The 21745-nt window shown below is 39.4% G+C and overlaps 1 protein-coding gene across 14 annotated transcripts in view; it reads left to right on the top strand.

The window, feature by feature from the left end:
• The window catches only part of HUWE1 (HECT, UBA and WWE domain containing E3 ubiquitin protein ligase 1), a 152936-nt gene that overhangs the window by 61964 nt on the left and 69227 nt on the right, over positions 1-21745 (top strand). For all 14 annotated transcript variants that reach the window (NM_001266752.1, XM_077987620.1, XM_077987613.1 and 11 more), the window contains 7 exon segments: positions 7167-7273; positions 7466-7643; positions 8778-8869; positions 9878-10089; positions 16022-16079; positions 17558-17734; positions 20433-20678. In NM_001266752.1, the coding sequence (NP_001253681.1) occupies positions 7167-7273; positions 7466-7643; positions 8778-8869; positions 9878-10089; positions 16022-16079; positions 17558-17734; positions 20433-20678 (1070 nt within the window).

The following is a 21745-nucleotide window of genomic DNA, read 5'->3' as shown; positions in this document are numbered from 1 at the left end:
TATACCTTCATTTGTAATAAGTAGCATTATCATAAATTTGGCTTATCTGTGCTAGAATTCTTAAAATGCTAAAGGAGTTAAGTTGGAGACGTGGAAATAGGGAAAATCTCCTTGTAGTAGTGAGCACTGTTTTACATTTTGGGGTGTTGGGGAGACTATTTTTGGCTACTACAACTTAGATACTTCGTTCCCCCCTTGCTGAAGAAATTTGGGATTTTTGTTTATTAACCTTGTAGCCTTTAATCTTGCACAATTCATTTATTAGTGCATATTCGTTTTGTGTGGTTTTTTTGTTTGTTTTTTGTTTTTTTTTTGAGACGGAGCCCTCACTCTGTCACCTAGGCTGGAGTGCAGTGGCGCGATCTCGGCTCACTGCAAGCTCCGCCTCCCGGGCCCACGCCATTCTCCTGCCTCAGCCTCCAGAGTAGCTGGGACTACAGGCGCCCACCACCACACCCGGAGAATTTTTTGCACTTTTAGTACAGATGGGGTTTCACCGTGTTAGCCCGGATGGTCTCAACCTCCTGACCTCGTGATCCACCTGCCTTGGCCTCTCAAAGTGCTGGGATTACAGGCGTGAGCCACTGCCCCCGGCCTTGTTTTGTTTTCTTAGGATATTCTACATAGTCTTGCCATCTGCAAATACATTTTTATTTTCTTTATGGTCTTTGTGCCTTTTTTTGGTCTTACTATGTTAGGAAAGATTTCTGATACAATGCTGGATAGAAATGAGAATGGGCCTCTTTGCTTTGTTCCTGAATTTAGAGGGAAAGCATTTAATATTTTACCATTAAGAATGAGGTTAGCAGAGGTTTTGTGTTGAAGGTTTTGTCAATTTTATCAGGTTGAGGAAGTTTTCTTGTGGTGTAGCAACTCCACCATGCTATGGAAAAGCTCTCTGCCAAGGTTAGATTCAGATGGCAAAATTCAGACAATAGTTCTTTGGCTTTTTGTTTTGTTTTGTTTTTAAGATTTGTTTTACAGGTGGGGAAGTCTCAAGGCCAGGGGCAGGGAGAATGCCTCTCTTCTGGGAGAAAATCCAGAACAGAGAGAAAGAGAAAAGGAAGTACACAGGCAGTTTTCAATAAATGGGAAGCTTAGAAGAGGCAACAATTGCCATTGACAGGGATATTGTTTAAAAGAGGGAGGCAGCAAGAGGATATAGTGCTTAGGTGCTCGGGTAGTGGTGAGGAGCAGGTGAGCCCTATGAGGATGATGCCAGAAGTGAAGGACACAGGCAGGAAATGAGACTTAGAGCACTAAATCAAAGGTCAGTGAAGGTCCAGCTTCCTTCCTATGGTTTTCTTAATTCATCTCTGACATTTCAATCAGCATAGCAACCTCCCAGTTTTCCTATAAAATACACTTGTACTTGAGAGAGACCAGATTTGCAAAGCCAAACCTAAATAGACTAGCCATTGTTATTTTAGCTCTCTAAATGATAGTACAGAACCTTTCACTCCAGGTGGAAGGAGATGGCTCAGGAAAGACATAAGGGAGGTCTGAGAACCTCTTGGAGTATTTTAATAATATAGTTGGCTGTTTGAGTTTCTTTTATTTTTGTTGAACTATTCTGGATACCTTTTCTTTATTAATGATCATGCAACGGGAGGTCCCTTTAAGACACAAGCACTACCTTGAAATCCCAGTAGGTAGTTTCATGCCAATCTGTTATCGACTGTCATAGTAACTAAACTGCTTTGTCCCTCATTGAGGGCTTCTAAGGCCTGAACTGTTTGGTTAATGTGGTCTTCCAGGAGTTACAACATGTCTGGGTAACCTCTATGAGTTGAATCTGTGTTACAGAACTGGAAATACCTAAACTTGTGCCCATTACACCAAAGATTCTGATGAGGCCCAGAAGAGGTAAAAAGTGCTCCCTTTTGTGGCAAGACCTGATAAAACAGCTAGACTTTCTAGTTGGATTTGAGGTGCCCTGGGCACTAAATGTCCATAGTACATAGGTCAGCTTGTATGGGTAGAACGGAACAGGATCAATGAATAGAATGTATAACCCTGCTGAGCAGGAGTTATAACACAGAAGAATCAGACCAGGAGGTTGGAAGGTGAAGTTTCTAGGGAGTAAATTTATATTAGGGTGGACATTCTCAACAGGGGGGCATCATTGTATGTACTATCAGTTGGTGGCAGAGGCTGGGAAAAATATGAAATCCTTAAGGGGGAAGCTAATGAGGAAGCACCCAGTGAGGTCACGATGTCCTGCTTATAATTTCACACTCAAACTCACTAAATATTCTGACTCCTTCTCCCTCACGTGTCCGACCTCTGGCTCTTTTCTTCTGTGCCACTTTTAGCCACTTGTATTTCATTTGTAGTATCCCATGTAACTTCCCTCAACTCCCCTCTCTTCTTTCTCACCTCCTGCCTTACCAACCTCATGTTGTCTGTTCGGGTCTGTTTGTAGCCTATGCTAACGTCATCGTGCTTATGATTGACTGCTTAACCAGAGAGTGTAACAGGTAGTCAATATGAGTATTAAAATCCTCCAAGGGAGCAAGATACAGTTGTATAAGTGGTTGCCTGGGCTAGGGTGTCTGTTAATATTGCAGGAGGTTTAGTATGTAGGTGGCATTTTGTGTACCTAATACATAGATACGATCTATCAGGTTGAGTGAGGGGAAGCAGGAAATATAGGTAGTGACTGGAATAGTGAAATTAGAGTGTAAATAGTGAAAGTGGAGTGTGGGCTGGCTGTCAAAGAGTTGATGGGGCAGTGGAGTTACGAAGAGTCATATGGGGGCAGTTACAAGGGCATTTACTATCTTGAGGGTGTCAGCATCAAGGTTGGGACTGTCAGTTGTGCTGAAATCATCATCTAGGATGCTTTGGTATGCTGTATAGATAGAAGCCCTAGGCTCACACTTGAGAAATTATTATAAAAGAGTTGTAGAATAATTTCAGATAGGGAAGCTGCGGACTAATTACCCCCAAACAAGTGGGATCACAGTATGGACAAAAAGGAGCCCAAGAAGTTTGGCATTGAGCTGGAGTAGTAGTATCCCAGACCCAGGCCATGAGCCAAATGAGGTATAGACAGGCCAACTAGAGCCAGAATATTCCACAAAGATATTTTCAGGCCCGTGGTGCATAGACTTTTGGCATGTCGAAATGCCAGTTTATTATGGAAATCACAGGCATTGCCATCCCATATCCTGCAATAGTCTCCCATTCAATACCTCTATAATAAGGTGGATCCAGAACTAGCTTCCTGTCTAAGAATGTTGGTATTAGGAACTAACTTAAGATTTTTCTTTCCTCTTTGGAGGAACCATACAGTTGTGTATGTGGACCCAGGCAGAGAGACCAAGACCTTCATTTCCTACGAAGAGAGATCTCTAGTTAGCAATCCTTTAAAACCATCATATTAGGAAAGGACTTTGGCAGAGACCTTCTGCATAGTCTTAGAGGGTGAGGGCCCTCAATTTTCTGTGGGTCCCATCCTGTTATCTACTTTCAGTCTAGGCACCTGTCCACCATGGATTGCACCAACATCAAATGAGGAGGTGTCGTTAAGTGAGAGGGATTCTGTTTGGGTATTATAGACTCATAGATGGAAAGTATCTCATTTTGAGGCTAGAAAGGGGACAAAGGAAGCACTAGTCGTGTTTTTTCAGGATGTCATATAACTAAGGCAATCGGCAAAAGAGAGATCCATTTAAGAGACCATTGTCCACTTTGTAAGTTTAAGAGAGCATTGAACAAGCCATTATGCTTCTATTAGGCCTGCTTTCTGTGAACAGTAAAACAAATGGGCCAGGCACTGGCTCACACCTGTAATCCCAGCACTTTGGGATGCTGAGACAGGCAGATTGCTTGAGCCCAGGAGTTTGAGACCAGCCTGGGCAACGTGTGAAATCCTGTCTCTAAAACAAATAAATGCTGGTGCGCTACTCAGGAAGCTGAGGTGGGAGGATCACTTAAGTACTGGAGGTTGAGGCTGCAGTGAGCTATAATTGCGCCACTGCACTCTAGCCTGGGGAACAGAGTAAGACTTTGTCTCAAAAAAAAAAAAAAAAAAAAAGACAAATGGAAGCTCCAAGATGATGCCTTGTTTTAAAAGGTCCATGCCCAGACTGAATGAGCGGTAACATGCATACCCTGGTCAGAGTCGGTGTTACCAGAAGCCCAGAGGGAACTAACTGAGGCCTATAATGGTGGTGTTGGCAGTGGTTTGGCAGGAAGGATAAGCCAAGAATAGGTCTGTATAACAATCAGTTGTGAGGGCGTAGCGATTTGTGCCAGCAGATTGGGGGCAGTGGCCCAAAAAAATTGATTTGCCAGTGAGAAAAGGAGTGTTCACGTCTGGTATGGTGAGCCCCCGTTGGTGTTGATGCCAATGGCAAGACAGGGCACAAAGAACATACTGGGAGGCTAGGGTTTGAGTATGGCTAGTGGCATGGGGATGCAGTGGCGTTTGGGCCCAGGGATTGTGATGACCTGCCTGCCTTTACTCCTCTCCCCTCCCCTCCCCTCCTTTCCTCCCCTCCCCTCCTCTCCTCTCCTTTGTAACCTTGACTTTCCAAACTCTCTTGGATTCATTTTCAGTTCTATTGAAGTCCATCTGTGGGTAATTTTTAAGGTGTTAGACTTCTCTTTCAGAAATTGGTGGCTGCTTTCTTCATTGTATTCTAATGCTACGTTATTGTAGATAACCGTGGTGTCAGACTGGTTCTTGTTCTTATCTGTGTATATTTCCTGCTGCTTCTTTTTTTTTTTTTTTTTTTCTATTTCTCTGATTTCTTTTTACTTTCTCCTGGAAACCCTAATTACCTTTTTTCCCTTTTTTAGTTGATTGGTTCCACACTGAGCTGATTGCTCTGTGCATGTATATACCCTTTAACTCTAATTCTTGGTTATCAGTGTTTTTATGTAGGGGTCCCAGTGCACAGTGTCATTGCGACCTCTTTTTTTTTTTTTTTTTTGAGACGGAGTCTCGCTCTGTCACCCAGGCTGGAGTGCAGTGGCCGGATCTCGGATCACTGCAAGCTCCGCCTCCTGGATTCACGCCATTCTCCTGCCTCAGCCTCCCGAGTAGCTGGGACTACAGGCGCCCGCCACCTCGCCCGGCTAGTTTTTTTGTATTTTTTAGTAGAGACGGGGTTTCACTGTGTTAGCCAGGATGATCTCGATCTCCTGACCTCGTGATCCGCCCGTCTCGGCCTCCCAAAGTGCTGGGATTACAGGCGACCTCTTAATAAAATAACAGGTTTGTTGTCTTAGTAATTGCTTGTAGAACACTAATTTTAATTTTTAAATACTCAATTTTAGTGGCTCTATAGAATTCATACATTTCTACAAATGTAAGTCAATCGAGGGGAGTGTCATATACCAATAGGAACCCCAAAAAGGACTTAAATTTTTCAGAATTTTATAGCCCATGAGGGAATCCCAAAGGCCATTGGAAACTGTTGGTCCCCGGTAATTACTATATATCTGCCATTCCCCTAGCATTTGGGATAAAGGAGAGATACTATATTCACCAACTTGAATAGAAAATCCTCTGCTTTCTTTTAGATCTTAGGCATTACCATAAACAAGTTTGTTCTATATACATGGTTTATGGGTGTTGTATGTATATTCCTCTTTGTCAGATTTTTAAATCAAAGTTATTGTAGTTATTGTAGTCTTATGAGTTGGGAAGCCTTGTCTTAATTATTCCTGGAAGGTTTAATAAAACTTTTGGCTTGGTGACTCTCTATTACCTGGATTTTTTTTTTTTTTTTTTTAACTTTTAAAAATTCTAGAACGGGCGCGGTGGCTCACACCTGTAATCCCAGTACTTTGGGAGACGGAGGCAGGCAGATCGCCTGAGGTTAGGAGTTCAAAACCAGCTGGCCAATCTGGTAAAAACCCCATCTCTACTAAAAATGAAAAAATTAGCCAGGCGTGATGGGCACCTGTAATCCCAACTATTCAGGTGGCTGAGGCCGGAGAATCGCTTGAACCCAGGAGGTGGAGGCTGCAGTGAGTTGAGATTGTGCCACTGCACTCAAGCCTGGGCGACAGAGTGAGACTCCGTCTCAATAAAAAAGAAAAAATTCTTGTTATTGGTCTAATCTGCTCTGCTGTCACTTCCTGAGATTTGATTTTTATGACATTTTCTTATTAAACTATACATTTCACTTGTTGGCATACACTTTGTAGAATATATTTTTCTGTATCTAGTTAAATCTCCTTTCTCATTCCTCACGTATATTACTGCTCTTTTTTCTAATTTATATTATTTCACTTGTTGGCATACACTTTGTAGAATAAACTTTTTTTTTCTGTATCTAGTTAAATCTCCTTTCTCATTCCAAATCTATATTACTGTTCTTTTTTCTAATTTATATTGTTGCTTTTATTTTCCATAGGTTTATAAGCTTTTCCAGTGTCTTCACAAAGCTAGATATTGGCTTTGTTTATCTTTTTTGCTTTTGGTTTCGGTGAATTCTTTTTTCTGTTAATTCTTCATAGCTTGTTTGGTTACTTTTTAATAAATGCCTTAATGCTATACTATTTCCTCTTGAGTAGAGTTTTTCCTATGTTCCAGAAGCTTTGGTAGTTATTACTGCAATTTCTAAATATTATAATGTCAAAAACTGGTCAGATTAATACTCAAGGATTCTCACATTGCTGATGATAGTTTAAAATTGTTGTACGAGGCAGTTTATCTATTTTCATCAGTTAAGCTTGCATTTGCTTTAACCCAGCAAACCTACATCATAGATTTTTTTTCCTGTTAAAAGCAGACAAAAACGGGTATGTGTTTAGGTTTATCATTTTCACAATTGAGGAGTGATTTCTATACATGTGGTACATGCGTTTAGTGGAATAGTAGGCAGCCATTCAAAATGAATGGGTCATTGTATCGGTAGAGAACATTATACAGTATAACAATTGTGGGGAAAAGCAAGATATATAAAACAGTGTAACCTCATTTATGTAAAAATATGCCCATAAAAATCCTGGAAGTGTAGTCACTAGATTCTTTATAGTGATGAATCTCTGATGGAACAGTATTACGATCTTTAATTTCATAGTAAGCACAAGGGTTTAAATTGCTATACATTGAGAGTGTATTTTTTTTTTTAAGCTTTTGGTGTTTTGTTTTCAATTCCTGTGAGGAATCTCTCAGTTTTCCATATTTTCTCATCTTTTTTTAGCTACTGAAGTGGTGACTGTGTTTGTATTTCAAGAACCATCACTGCTTTCCTCACTCCAGGACAATGGATTGACAGATGTCATGCTGCATGCACTGCTTATCAAAGATGTAAGTCTTTTCTGCTACTCGGTGAAGAATGTCTTAGGGAGTTAAAATCCTCTCTCTTCTGTGTGTAGTGTTGAATCTAATTGGGACCTGGTTGTCAAAATTCCTTCCGTCTCAGCTTGATACGCATGGCCGGATTTTCCTAGCATCTACACTCTTTTAGATGCATTCAAGTTCACTTTGTTTTCTCTCTAGGTTCCTGCTACCCGTGAAGTCCTTGGCTCCCTCCCAAATGTATTCAGTGCACTCTGCTTGAATGCCCGAGGTCTTCAGTCTTTTGTTCAGTGTCAGCCTTTTGAACGCCTCTTCAAAGTTCTTCTGTCTCCAGATTACCTCCCAGCCATGCGGAGGAGGAGAAGTTCTGATCCCCTTGGTAAGTTGTTAAGATTTATTTTATAGTAGAAAATTGATTTAGTTTGCAAGGAAACTCTTCCTTGATCTCTCTCATCATTTTACTGATTAGGTTTGCTAAGTTTAATGGGGATTATCATCATACATTCTATTATAATTCGGAAGGAATACTTCATCTTTAGCTTCTCTGCTCATAATATTTCCATGCTTCTCAACAGTTCACCATTGCATTGTCATGGTACTGGTAGAAAACAGGTATTAAGAAGCAGTGGTAGATTTCCAGGTTCACCACCTAGTCTGCAGCAATGAGAAATATGGAGTCCTGAGGTGTTCATCTGGTAATCTGGTGTTCTAATGTCCAACTCTCTAAGATAACGACACATGGATAGTTTTTTTTACTCAGTATACTTGAGACCAGATCATTGAGAGATTATTAGCAAGAAGGTAGGGCTCCAGAAAGATTACAGTTTTCAAAAATGTGCTTTGTACTTTTCAGCCACTGCTGTAGCATTTAGACACTATCATTCTTAACTGGAGCAGCCAGAGGGTTAATGGTTTGTACATCTTTCTTCTCTCTCACTCTGTAATACTAGTTTAGATTTTGACAGCAGAGATTGCCAGAGTAGAGTGCAGCACACATAGTTACTTTAAAATAGTTTACTAAACTGATTCCTTCCTTTTCCCCCGTAATTTGGGGGATAGGGGCTGGGTGTAAATTCTTTAAAGAAGCTGTGGCATTAGAAAATCACAACCAAAAAAAAAAAAAATAGAAAAAAAAAAAAATCACAACAGCCTGGCCTGGCACGGTGGCACACACCTAGCACTTTGGGAGGCCAAGGTGGGCAAATTACTTGAGCACAGGAGTTTGAGACCAGCCTGGGCAACATGGCCAAATCCCATCTCTACAAAAAATACAAAAATTTCTTCAGGCATGGTGGCACACACCTGTAGTCCCAGCTACTTGGAGGACAGATGGGAGGATCGCTTGAGTCCAGGAGATCGTGACACTGCACTCCAGCCTGGGTGACATAAAGTCTTTTAAGAAAATCATAACCAGGCTCAGTTTTTTCTTTCCACCTTATGTTGGTACAGAAAAGAGCCCAAGCTCTATTTTCTTCAGTCTTTCTAATTCTAACAGTTCATTTTTTGCCTTAAGGGGATACTGCATCCAACCTGGGGAGTGCTGTCGATGAGCTCATGAGACATCAGCCCACCCTTAAAACAGATGCAACGACTGCCATCATCAAGGTAGAAAGTGATAAGGATGTGATCATGAGCATGAGAGAGCAGAGAAGGGGAAGGTTTTAGAAGATTTGGCCTACTGGATGTCATTAGGATTCTTGGGCTATAGCTATAAGAGCATTATGTCTGCCTCATTGTTTCCATGTCCTTAGGTTGGTCCTTTATAAAAAAAAAAAAAAGGTTGTCATTTTAGTTCATCTTAGAAAGAAGTCTCTGTTAAAAGTTTTTTAGCCTGGGTGCAGTGGCTCACGCCTGTAATCCTGACACTTTGGGAGGCTGAGGCTGATGGATCGCTTGAGGCCAGGAGTTTGAGACCAGCCTGGACAACATGGTGAAGCCCCGTTTCTATGAAAAATATAAAATTTAGCCGGGTGTGGTGGCGTGTGCCTGTAGTCCCAGCGACTCTGGAGGTTGAGACAGGAGAATCACTTAAACTCGGGAGGAGGAGGTTGTAGCGAGCTGAGATCATGCCACTGCAAGACTCTGTCTCAAAAAAAAAAAAAAAAGTTTTTTAGGTCGAGAATTGTTTTCCTTAAAAAATTTTTTCCATTTAATGTAAACCTCTATATAATGATTTCTTTTATGTATTATATGGACAAGCAGACATGGCTTAGATTAAGTTTGTAAAATGTATTGCCCTTTCTAGTCTCTGTTTGTTGATCCCTGTGGCTGCCCCCCACCCCGCCTTATTAGCTCTGCCAGTTTCCTTTTAGAATTGTTATTGAAACTAGTATATAAGTTCCTGGTGCTTGGTGAATTGGGAGAGGGAGTCAGATTTGTCAGTCGCTTATACAGCCCTGTGACCCTCAACAAATTACTTAAGTTTGCAGCACGTCTCTTCCCTTGTTTATAAAATGGAATTAATGATCATATTCTGGGAATGGTGTATATAACATGTATATGAAGTGTTTGAGCAAATATACAACACATAGAAAATGCTCTAAATATGTTATCTGTCTCCTCCTCCCCATTCCATGATTACTAATAAGTAATCTTATTTCCTGTGCCTTTCAGTTACTTGAAGAAATCTGTAATCTTGGAAGGGACCCCAAATACATCTGTCAGAAGCCATCAATCCAGAAGGCAGATGGCACTGCCACTGCTCCTCCCCCAAGGTCTAATCATGCTGCAGAAGAAGCCTCTAGTGAGGATGAGGAGGAAGAGGAAGTACAGGCCATGCAGAGCTTTAATTCTACCCAGCAAAATGAAAGTGAACCTAATCAGCAGTAAGTGTTTACAAAACAGATCCTCTAGCCGTGTAATCTTGGGCATGTTGTCACCTCTCTAAGTCTTAGTGAACACTTTCATCTATAAAACACAAGAGAGTTGTATTAGATCATTTTAAAGTTCTTGCTGGTTCTAAGAGTGTATTAGTTTTTCCTTTTTTGACCCTTGTGTGTTATTTGTGCTTTGGTATTTAATTGTATTAGTTGCCTTAGGAAGTGATCTTTTTTAAAAAAAAAATTTATTTATTTTTAATTTTTATTTATTTATTTTTTTGAGACAGAGTTTTGCTTTTGTTGCCCAAGCTGGAGTGCAACGATGTGGTCTCGGCTCATTGCAACCTCCACCTCCCGGGCTCAAGCAATTCTCCTGCCTCAGCCTCCCAAGTAGCTGGGATTATAGACACCCACCACCACACTCGGCCAATTTTTGTATTTTTAGTAGAGATGGGGTTTCATCAGCCTGTTGACCAGGCTGATCTCAACTCCCCATCTCAGGTGATCTACCCATCTTGGCTTCTCAAAGTGTTGGGATTACAGGTGTGAGCCACTGCACCCAGCCAGGAAGTGCTCATTCTTTTTTTTTTTTTTTTTTTTTTTTAATTGAGACAGAGTCTTGCTGTGTCGCCCAGGCTGGAGTGCAGTGGCCGGATCTCAGCTCACTGCAAGCTCCGCCTCCTGGGTTTACACCATTCTCCTGCCTCAGCCTCCTGAGTAGCTGGGACTACAGACGCCCGCCACCGCTCCCAGCTGGTTTTTTTGTATTTCTTAGTAGAGACGGGGTTTCACCATGTTAGCCAGGATGGTCTCGATCTCCTGACCTCGTGATCCACCCATCTCGGCCTCCCAAAGTGCTGGGATTACAGGCCTGAGCCACCGCGCCCGGCCTGAAGTGCTCATTCTTAAAAGCTGTTGATGAAATTGAATCAGAATTTGGTCTATCAAGTTAATGGACTTTGCACAGAGACCTTATTTTCCCTTTGTTGATTTAATATTCCACATCATTGACTGCTTGATTTTTTTCAGGCACGTGTGAAACACATTGTACTTTTGAAGCCTGTCTCCTAAGAAGTCCTTAAGGGGTGTGTGAGGATTTGTTGTTGCTTGTTGTTTTTTTAATTTTTGTTCATTTTGTTACTATTTGTTCGTTCCAGATTAATTGGAAGGCTTTGGAATTTACTGTATGACTGTAAACAGTCAAGAATTGAGTTCTTAGATGAAAGCAGGGAGTTTGCTTAAAGGCTGCTGACTGTTAGGAGGTAGTCCACCAGGCTCTTTGAGCAGTATTCACATACCGGGGATGAACTGTAACTCTATACCTGTAACTTTTAATCACCTGCATGCTGAAAATGGGATTGATCCTTCTGGACAGTCATGTACTCACTCATTCAATAAGTACTCTTTTATTGTGTAGGTAAGTCATTCTGAGAAAAGCTTGAGCATTTTAGGCACAGATATGAATGCATTTGAGCTGGTCCTGAATGGTACCTTGGAACTTAAAATTTAAGGTGGAGTAGACAACAGGAGCAAAGGCCTAGAATCCAAAACTGGTATGTCCTCTTGGAACTCTAAATAGTAATGAGCCTGTGGGTATCAGGTGTTTTAAGGAGAGGCATTAACTACTAAGTATATTACTTTGTTGAACACATACCTTAGCCTCTCTGAGAAGGCAAACCTACCTTCATTCTAGCAGTACCTTTTGTTCTCTTTTAAGTGTTCTTTTTCTAGAAAAGGAGGACACCCTGGAAGAAAGCATGACATTTTTTTGTAGACGAGTCTTAGTGCTTCCTTTGTCACACCCTTGAATGTCAGTGACCCTACTGGAGTGGGGTTCCTTCTCCTGGCTACAAATAAGGGAAAATTTTAAGACATAGGTGGTAGTGGTTTTAAGTCAAGCTTATATATATTCATCTGCATGTGACTTCCCTACCTGGACATTTTCCAGATGCCTTACGTCTGATGTGCCCAGATTTCAAGCTGTCGCAGTTAATCAGCATTTTCTTCACTACCCTCATTTGTTTACCCTCCTTTCCTTTCTCAGGATATCGTGTATCACTGTGTTCTATCCACAGCCATTCCCATTCCCATAACACCTCCTTTTCCATCCACCAGATTTCTGTAAGGCCAGTTCAAATGTCTTATTCTTGAAGGAGTTTTTTTTTTTTTTAAACTTCCAAATGAGAAGTCAATCTTGTGTTTTCGCAACAGTTTTGTTAAAATTATTCATACATGTTAATGGTTTTCCTCACTCACCTATAAGCTCCTCAAGAGCAAGACATTGCCTCATTCACCAGTATATCCCTATCACTTTGTCTAATAGTAGGTAGTCAGTAAGTTTGTTTATTGAAATGAATAAAGAGCCTTAAATTAAGGATTCCTGAAGTCTTAAATGCTTGGAGAGCTAGGCCTAATGAGACGTGAATGAAAATGAAGAGAAATTAGAAATATAAACCCAGTAGCATTAATATTCTACCATAGTGATATTTATATGTAACTTCTAAGATGCAGAGGACTCTAGTAGTTACTGTACCCTAGTATCAGTAGTTTTCTACATTCTGAATGCTCATCACTACCTCATTTGCGTGATCCAAGAGTCTCACAGATGTTGACACATGTATTTTTTCACTTCTGCCATCTTCAGAAGCCTAGATTGGGTCACTAAGTAAATTATTAGGGCAGGAAGAAAAAGCAAGAGACTGTCTAAACTCAGCTTCATTTTGAAAACCACAATATATTAATAGCAAAAGTTCTTTTTATCTTCTATCCCAGGCAGTTGTTATGGGGGAATTTTGTACTTTCTCACAATATGGTGAAAGGGCTTAGAAAAATTGGGAATATGTGTCATGCTTCTCCCCATAAGTCTTGTCCGTCCCTTCCTCTAAATTCAAAGTTCTTCAGTGGAACTTCCGAATTTCTGTTTCCCATGCTCTCATGTTTTCCAATGCCTTACCCACACGTAAAATGATTAACTCTTATCTTTATTTTATTTTATTTATTTATTTATTTATTTTGAGATAGAGTCTCACTACATCACCCAGGCTGGAGTGCAGTGGCACGAGCTCAGCTCACTGCAACCTCCACCTCCCGACTTCAAGCAGTTCTCGTGCCTTAGCCTCCTGAGTAGCTGGGATTACAGACACGTGCCACCATGCCTGGCTAATTTTCGTATTTTTAGTAGAGCTGGGGTTTTGCCATGTTGGCCTCAAACTCCTGGCCTCATGTGATCCACCCACTTCAGCCTCCCAAAGTGCTGGGATTGCAGGTGTGCGCCGCCGCACCTGGCCAATTTAACAGCAGTTTAAATTCAGGTATGATTTCCATACAGATTCTGCATTTCCAGTTTCCCTGCCCAAAATTGAGGCAATTTCTCTGTCCCAAAATCTTACTTCTGTCATCATATTATTATGTCTATTCCAGAATATGTTTAAATAAAATGATCATATAAAGTCGTATGTGTATATTATATCTGATGTATATATCTTCTTGTATCTAGCTTCTTTGTTCGATGTGTTTTGGAGGTTCATCCGTGTTATTGCATCTGTCAGCAACTTGTTACTTTTCATTGCTGAGTAGTATTCTGTTGTGTGATAATTGTGTAGTGATTATCCATTTTCCAGTTGATGGACTTAGGTTTCTGGGTTTTTTCGAGGCTTAGACAGTACCCTTTCCTTTTTTTTTTTTTTTTTTTTTTTGTTTTAAACAAAAAATCAGCAGCTAGTATTTGCAAATGGCGTTTGTATTTACTCTTGAAACACATGGTTTTGTGCTGGAGATCTGGAGTATGAAAACTTAGGCACTATAGTCTACCCCCAATACATAGGGTGCCTTTCTACATTCACTCATTCACCACAAGTAGTTCTAAATACCTGTCTTTTCTCTCTTTCTTCTGCCTTCTAAATTGTTTGATCTCAGAAAATCTGATATTGCTAGGGATGAATATACTTGCCAGTAAGTAACCAGGGTTTGTAGTTGATGCATCACGGTTCACTTTGTGGTTGATTCCATTAGTGTGCCTAGCTTACCACCCACCACTCATGAGCAACTTGAAAGAAATGGGCTATATAAAGTCTTTGTGATCGTTAGAACTCGAATAGCAATTGTTTGGACTTTAAAGGTAATGAGTCCAGAGACGCAGTTGTTCCCTGAAATGTGGTCCACTGGGAGGGCTCCTTCATCAGAGTGAGCTGTCTCCTCAAAAGCTGGAGGAAGCACCTGACCACGCCCCTACCCCGAAAAACCCCATGTACATCATACTGTGACACTAAATTGAAATCCTCCTTTACTTTCTGGGCATGGGCTGGGGCTCCACCATCATAAATACAGAAAATTGACCAGAGTTTGGCAATGTGTATTTGTTTGGGGAAAGAGAGAAAAACAGGAAGTTTAGGACTTTTAAGTTGAGTCCTGTTGGAAAGAGTTGATCATTTTGATTATTCCTGTACGGCTTCTTGGGCCTGACAGCCAAAAGATGAGGGTAAGGAGAAAAGTGGTACTGAACAAATTTATTCCTGGAATTATATTAAGAACCACTATTGGTTTGCTTTCTCTCTGTTCTTCTCCCCAGTTTCCATGTAGCAAATAAAGGGGGTATATAGGTCTCATTTGATTTTACTACTTAGGCTCTTTGCCATCATATCTGGCTTCTTCAAAGGGTTTGGTGTCTCTGGGCTGGATCCACACTTGCACTCCTTATTGATAGAGGTGGATCTATAGGTAATTGATATAAGTAACATGGAATGCTACAGTGGTTCTGAGGAGGAAATTAAGGTTTTGTGGTCTTCTCATGGAATCATTTCAATCTTGCCTTATATACTCCTTTTCTACAAAGTTCTTCCCCACATTTTTCATTGAGGAGGTTCACAACATCCTACCCAAACCCTTGTTCTGGGTATTTTTGTCACTGAAGTCATTCATAATGCCTCTCCACTCTCTCCTGTTCTAAATTCTGCTGCCAAATGTTCTTGTGCCTGGCAAATCTTTGTTTACATTTTGTCTTGCTTAGAGATGAGAACTACTAGCTTCTTGCCAACTTTCTTGTCTTCTTCCTCTACCTCTCCCTCTGTCTCTGCTCCATCCCACTCTCCTGCACCCTGCCTAAATCTGTTTCAAGGGCCTGTGTCCAAAATGCTCCATTTTCTAAAGTATTTGTTCCTTCCTGGGGTTTATCTTAGAGGTAATATTTTGTTTCATCACGATATACTATATGTGTAGTTTTTTACATTGAGCTGCATTTTCTGCAGCTATGGTATGTTGTAGCCTTCTCATCTGCTGTGCAGTATTGAAGCAACTGAAAAGACAAAAGACCTGATCAGTTTTTCGATAGTTCAGGAACTATCATGTGCAAATACCAATTGTTAGGCCAAGGAGGCCTCAGGTGTATGAATCTTTGAACAGAATTAAATTCTATTTCCTATTCTCCATAACTTTAAACGTGATGCAAAAACATCATATGATGTTTAAGTGTCTCTTTGTCTAGCCTCTTTCTTCAAGCAGATGTTGAGTCTTTTAATTGAACTTATTTTAAATGTTTTCATATGGATAAATTTCTCCAACAGTAGTTTGCCAAAGATAGGATAGTTTCTCTTGTGATGTATACAAATGTTGAGTTTTTAAAGGCTTGGTTTTCCCCTTTATGCTTTCAACCTTAGTCAGGCTAGGAAAGGTAGATTCAGGATTGATTTCAGCTGTTCTTTTCCTGTGGTATATGAGTCTAAAGGCTCATCTCTACCCCATAAGCCTGGGAAGTAAAGGCTGCAGTGAGCCGTGATTGTGCCACTGCACTCCAGCCTGGGTGGCAGCAAGACCCTGTCTCAAAAAAAAAGAGCAAATAAATAAATAGAAAAAGACCTAGAATTTTATACAGTACCTCTTCCTCTGTTCTCTTAATATTGGTATTGTGAATTTCTGTGTAACTCACTCTTTTCTCCCCTAACAGGGTTGTTGGTACAGAGGAACGTATTCCTATTCCCCTCATGGATTACATCCTTAATGTGGTAAGATTCAACACAGGGCAAACTGAGTAAAGGTGTATGTATGCTTTTCTGGAAAATGTGTAGTGTTATCAGAGTCCAGTAATTACCGTATTCATTTTATTTGGAATCCAATTAAGAGGAGAAAGATGTGCCACCCTTTTGTTTTTGTTCTAGACTGGTTTGCCAGAAATTAGCCAACATGACCCCCATTATTTTTTATTCCGGATTTTTTTGTTCACTGTTACCATTCGTCATTAGAATCCAGACAGGATTCTGTAACAGGTTTTGTTTTGCCAGTCTGGTACGGGCTGATCATCCCAAATCCAAAATGCTCCAAAATTTGAACCTTTTTGAGTACCAGCATAACACTGAAAGGAAATGCTCACTGGAGCATTTTCAGCCTGAACCATATAATGCAAATATTCAAAAATAAAAAATCTGGCCTGTAATCCCAGCACTTTGGGAGGCCGAGACAGGCGGATCACGAGGTCAGGAGATCGAGACCATCCTGGCTAACACGGTGAAACCCCGTCTCTACTAAAAAAAAAAAAATATATATATATATATATATATATATACACACACACACAAAAAAACTAGCCGGACAAGGTGGCGGGCGCCTGTAGTCCCAGCTACTCGGGAGGCTGAGGCAGGAGAATGGCGTGAACCTGGGAGGCGGAGCTTGCAGTGAGCTGAGATCCAGCCACTGCATTCCAGCCTGGGCGACAGAGCGAGACTCCGTCTCAAAAAAAAAAAAAAAAAATTAAAAAAATAAAAATAAAAAATCTGAAACATTCATGGTGCCCAAGCATTTTGAATATGAGATATACAACCTGTAACATGTTTTCCAAACGTGTCCAACATATATTTTCCCCTTTTTTTCTCCATTACTTCCGGAGTATCTCACCAAAAAAGTGAAGTTTGAATTTTCCCAGAATTGTTTACCAATAAGGGAGAGACCTCTTAGCATTTGTTTTAGCCTACTAATCACTTCCAAGACTTCCAGAGATAGTTTCTCTTGTGCCTGTGTGTTTATTGCCCACATTTTACTTTTTTACGCTTAAAAATATTCTGTTTGAAACAGACTCTTCCAGAGATCAGCGTTTCATTTGCATTATAAGCACATTTGGGGGAAATTTTCCATGATGTTTGCCTGCAGGAGAAAGGCAGGCAAGGAGCACTAAATAGCAAATTAAGAGATTAGACATGATTGTACCACTAATTCATAATGTGGCCCTGAGCAAGTCACTTAACTTCTCTGTTATCTCAAATTATCCGACTCTTGGTGTGCTTGAAAATGTAGATTGGGCAGAAATCGTAGATATTCTTTACTTCCTGGATGTTTTAGAGTCCGTATCATACATCTGGTTTATCTGAGGTTTTGATACTCTAGAAAACACTGATATCATGACTAGAAGGCTACCCAATCCTTATTCCAGGCTGGCCTTTTAGTTCTACCTGTCAGGCTCTAACTTCTTTAAAAAATTTTTATTACCTAGATGAAATTTGTGGAATCTATTCTGAGCAACAATACAACAGATGACCACTGCCAGGAATTTGTGAATCAGAAAGGACTCTTGCCTTTGGTTACCATTTTGGGTCTTCCCAATCTGCCCATTGACTTTCCCACATCTGCTGCCTGTCAGGCTGTTGCAGGTGTCTGCAAATCCATATTGGTAAGAAGCATCTGGCCAAATGTTTTCATTTCTTTTTGGAAATCAATTTTGCGATACTTCTGTATATATGTTTTTACTGTGGTCTCCCTTCAACTAAAAAATAATGAATAAATTTGTGTTATGTTGTTTAAGTGAATTTTGTGACTAATATATAGTGTGCCATGTTATTTCTCATTGAAAAGTCAAAGTATTTTTTCTTTGTTCATCAGTTTGGTATGTAGTTCTACATCATTAGAGTTTATTGGAGGGAAAAGTGTATCTCCAAGAAAGCTTTTCTAGTTGGGTTTTATTAGTATGTCACCCTTCTTTGTTATAGGTGCTTTTTTAACACATTTTATGTTTATGGTTATGTTTAACCATGTGTTTTCCTCCCCTTTCAAGCTTGATAGTCGTGTATTAAGCATAATTGACATGTAGTTCATTGCCGATATTTAATTCCCCCCTTTTCAAGCCCGATAGTCATGTATTGTAAGCATAGTTAACATGGTAGTTCATTGCTCATGTTTTGCCAAAAATGAAGCTTCTTTATTTTTTCATAGTGGTAAACTACACATAACATGAAATGTACCATCTTAACCATTTTGCAGTGTAGAGTTCAGTAGTGTTATGTGTATTCATATTGATGTGCAGCCAATCTCCAGAACTCTTTTCATCTTGCAAAAATGAAATTCTGCCCTTGAACTTCTCATCCTCCCTTCTCCCCAGCCCCTGGCAACTACCATTCTACTTTTTGTCTCTAAATTTGACTACTCTAGGTACCTTATATCAGTGGAATCAGAAAATATTTGTGTGTGCGACTGGCTTTTTTCACTTAGCATAATGCCCTCAAGGTTCAACCATTATGTAGCATGTGTCATAATTTCCTTCCCTTGTAAGGCCTAATAATATTCCATTGTGTGTTTATACCACATTTGGTTTATCCATTCATCTGTTGATTGACACTTGGGTTGCTTTCACCTTTTGGCTGTTGTGAATAATAATGATGCTGTGAACATGGATGTACATATAACTCTTTGAGACTCTACTTTTAATTCTAATTTTCCCACATCCTAACCAATACTTATTTTCTGTTTTTTGATAATAGCCATTCTGGTGGGTAGGAAGTGTATCTCATTTTGTTTTTCACTGGCATTTCCCTAATGCTTAGTGATAACGAACATATTTTCATGTGCTTGTTGTCCATATATATATCTTCTTTGGAGAAATGTCTATTCAAATTCATTGTTCTTTTTTAATCGTGTTATTTGTTTTATTGTTGAGTTGTAAGAGTTGTGTATTCTTATACATATATTAATACCTGATATTAATCTCTTCTCAAGTATATGATTTGCATATATTTTTCCTGTTCTGTGAGTTGCGTTTTCGTGGTTGTCTTTTGATGCACAAACATTTTTAATCTTGATAAAGTCCAGCTTCTCTTTTTTTGTTTTTGTTGCCTGTGTAAACACCTGTGTTTTTAGTGTCACATCCACTAAAACCGTTGCCAAATCCAGTGTTTTGCAGCTTTCCCACTATAGCTTCTTCTAAGAGTTTTATAACTTAGCTCTTATATTCAGGTCTTTGATCCATTTTGATTAGATTTTTTATACAGTAAAAGTCTGTCCTTTCCTATTGCATGGTCTTGGTACCTTCGTCAAAAATCATTTGACCATATATATGTGAAGATTTAATTCTGGGCTCTCTATTCTGTTCCATTGGTCTTTATGTCTGTCTTTATGCCAGTATCACAGTTTTGATTACTGTAACTTTGTAATAGAAATCAAAAAGAGTGAGACCTCCAAAAATTTTCCCCCAACTTGTTTTGGCTATTTGGGGTCCCTTAAGATTTCATATAAATTTTAGAAGGGATTTTTCTATTTCTGCAAAACCAAAACAAAAAACAGCATTGGAATATTGATAGTGATTGCATTAAATCTATGAAACTCCTTTATTAGCTGGGCTGCAGAGTGTAAGTAATTCCTGCTGAATGAGAAATCCATTTGCTTACAGACTTGGAAAGATCCATAATTGTGACATGACTTCATTTAGTTTATTTTGTTTTACTCTTTGAAATACTGAATTAAATGCTCTTCATCAGAGAGAGAGGAAAATATCTTTATCCTACCTATAAGATACTGTGGAAGCATAGATAGATTTATTTAAAACCATAGGAAGGCACATGATTTCTCCTATCTTTGCATGGCAAGTGATGGTGTTTTGCTGTCAGATTTTTCTCCAGACTTGAGCAGAAATCACAAGGGACATATAATCCTTGGGTTGTCTGATAAAAACAAATCGCCTACCTGATTCCTATCTCAGAATAATCTCTCTTGTTTTAAGAAGAAAAGAACAGTATAATAGTGATTCTCTTCCATGCTTTGGAACTTTGCCTAACATGGTTTCCTATTGAGCAAAATTTGGAATTAATCCTATAATGTAGAGTCCTTGCTGTAACAGTATTCAGTTTGACTGTCATAAGCTTTTAAGTGTTATTGGCTCACCAAGTTTGAAAGTAGTATGTTGCTCTAGAAACAGATGTTAAGTATATTGTACCTGACTTCATATTTGGGTTCCACCATTTACCAGGTGAGAGACCATGGCCATATCTAAAATCTGGGAGACTTCCATTTAATTGTCCACTTCCATTGTGACTATTAAAAGACATGAAGAATTTGAAGTTCATTGTATATTAACACTTTAATTATTCTTCCTGTTTCAGACACTGTCACATGAACCCAAAGTCCTTCAAGAAGGTCTCCTTCAGTTGGACTCCATCCTCTCCTCCCTGGAGCCCTTACACCGCCCCATTGAATCCCCTGGGGGCTCAGTGTTGTTGCGAGAACTGGCTTGCGCAGGCAATGTTGCTGATGCTACCCTCTCAGCCCAGGCCACACCTCTGCTGCATGCACTCACTGCTGCCCATGCCTACATCATGATGTTTGTTCATACTTGCAGAGTTGGACAGGTAAAAATAATCTTAGGGGTGAACATATTAGTTTAAAGGCAGTGAAATATTTAGGGCATACACTTTAGCAGGGTTACTGTGCTTGAAAGGAGGTCTGCCTGAGGTAGCAGCTAAAAGAACAGTTTAATTTAGGATGAGATTTTTTTTCACTGTCAAAAAGTTGAGTGACTGTATAATTTATTATGTGAAGTGGACTTTCTTGAGAGCAAAACAGGTTATTACAGACAAACATCAGTTGGGTATTCATCTGGCCTTAGTACTTTCTAATCTTTCCACGAGTCCTTATAGGTCTGATAATTGGATGGCATAGGTAGGACATTTTACCAAAGAACATTTAAATCAATAGTAATTAACAAATTACTAAAAATTTTCTACATATCAAACGTTTTGCCTGCAATCCATAATCCATAGGTCCAGAAAGAAGGCATTTTGTGTATGTCCTCACAGTTTTACTACATTTATTCCTCAGATAATTGATTCTAAAGATTAATGGTATCAACATTAAACAAAACAGGGTTCAACAGTCCTGTTTTATGCTATTGAGCAGGAGTGTGTTCTCTGTTACTTGTGAATCGATCAAATCTGAAGTAAAAAAAACAGCACAATTATAAACAATTTAGAAAATTAAATTACTTAAATTTTAGGGATTGATTTTTATGACTTTATTAAATGAAATAAAATGAAAAGGAAAATTTAAAGTAAGGAATTAAATAAATCTAGGTATTTACTGAAGTAAAGAAATTGGATGGAAATAACAATACCCCCAACAAATAATTTAGAAAGTAGTTAATGAACCTGTAAAACCGTTTCTTTGATTCAGAAAAAAAGAGTAGCCTCTGATACCTTTCTTTCACTTCATAAAAAACAATGATAAGGGATGTTGTGGAAATAATTTGTAAATGTTGTAACAGAGTACCTTGTGGAACTGTCGTCTTGAATGTGGACATTTTGATGAGGTGGATAACTCTGAGAATAGCAATGAAGAAAAATCCCTTATTCTTATAAAACTATTGAAGTCTTTTTTTTTTTTTTTTTTTTTTTTAAGTATAATTGTTAGAAAACATCCC

This window comes from Macaca mulatta, chromosome X (assembly GCF_049350105.2).
Source record: "Macaca mulatta isolate MMU2019108-1 chromosome X, T2T-MMU8v2.0, whole genome shotgun sequence".
Lineage (NCBI taxonomy): Eukaryota > Metazoa > Chordata > Mammalia > Primates > Cercopithecidae > Macaca > Macaca mulatta.
Note: the sequence above shows the minus strand (reverse complement) of the source record. Positions and strands in the feature narration are given on the sequence as shown.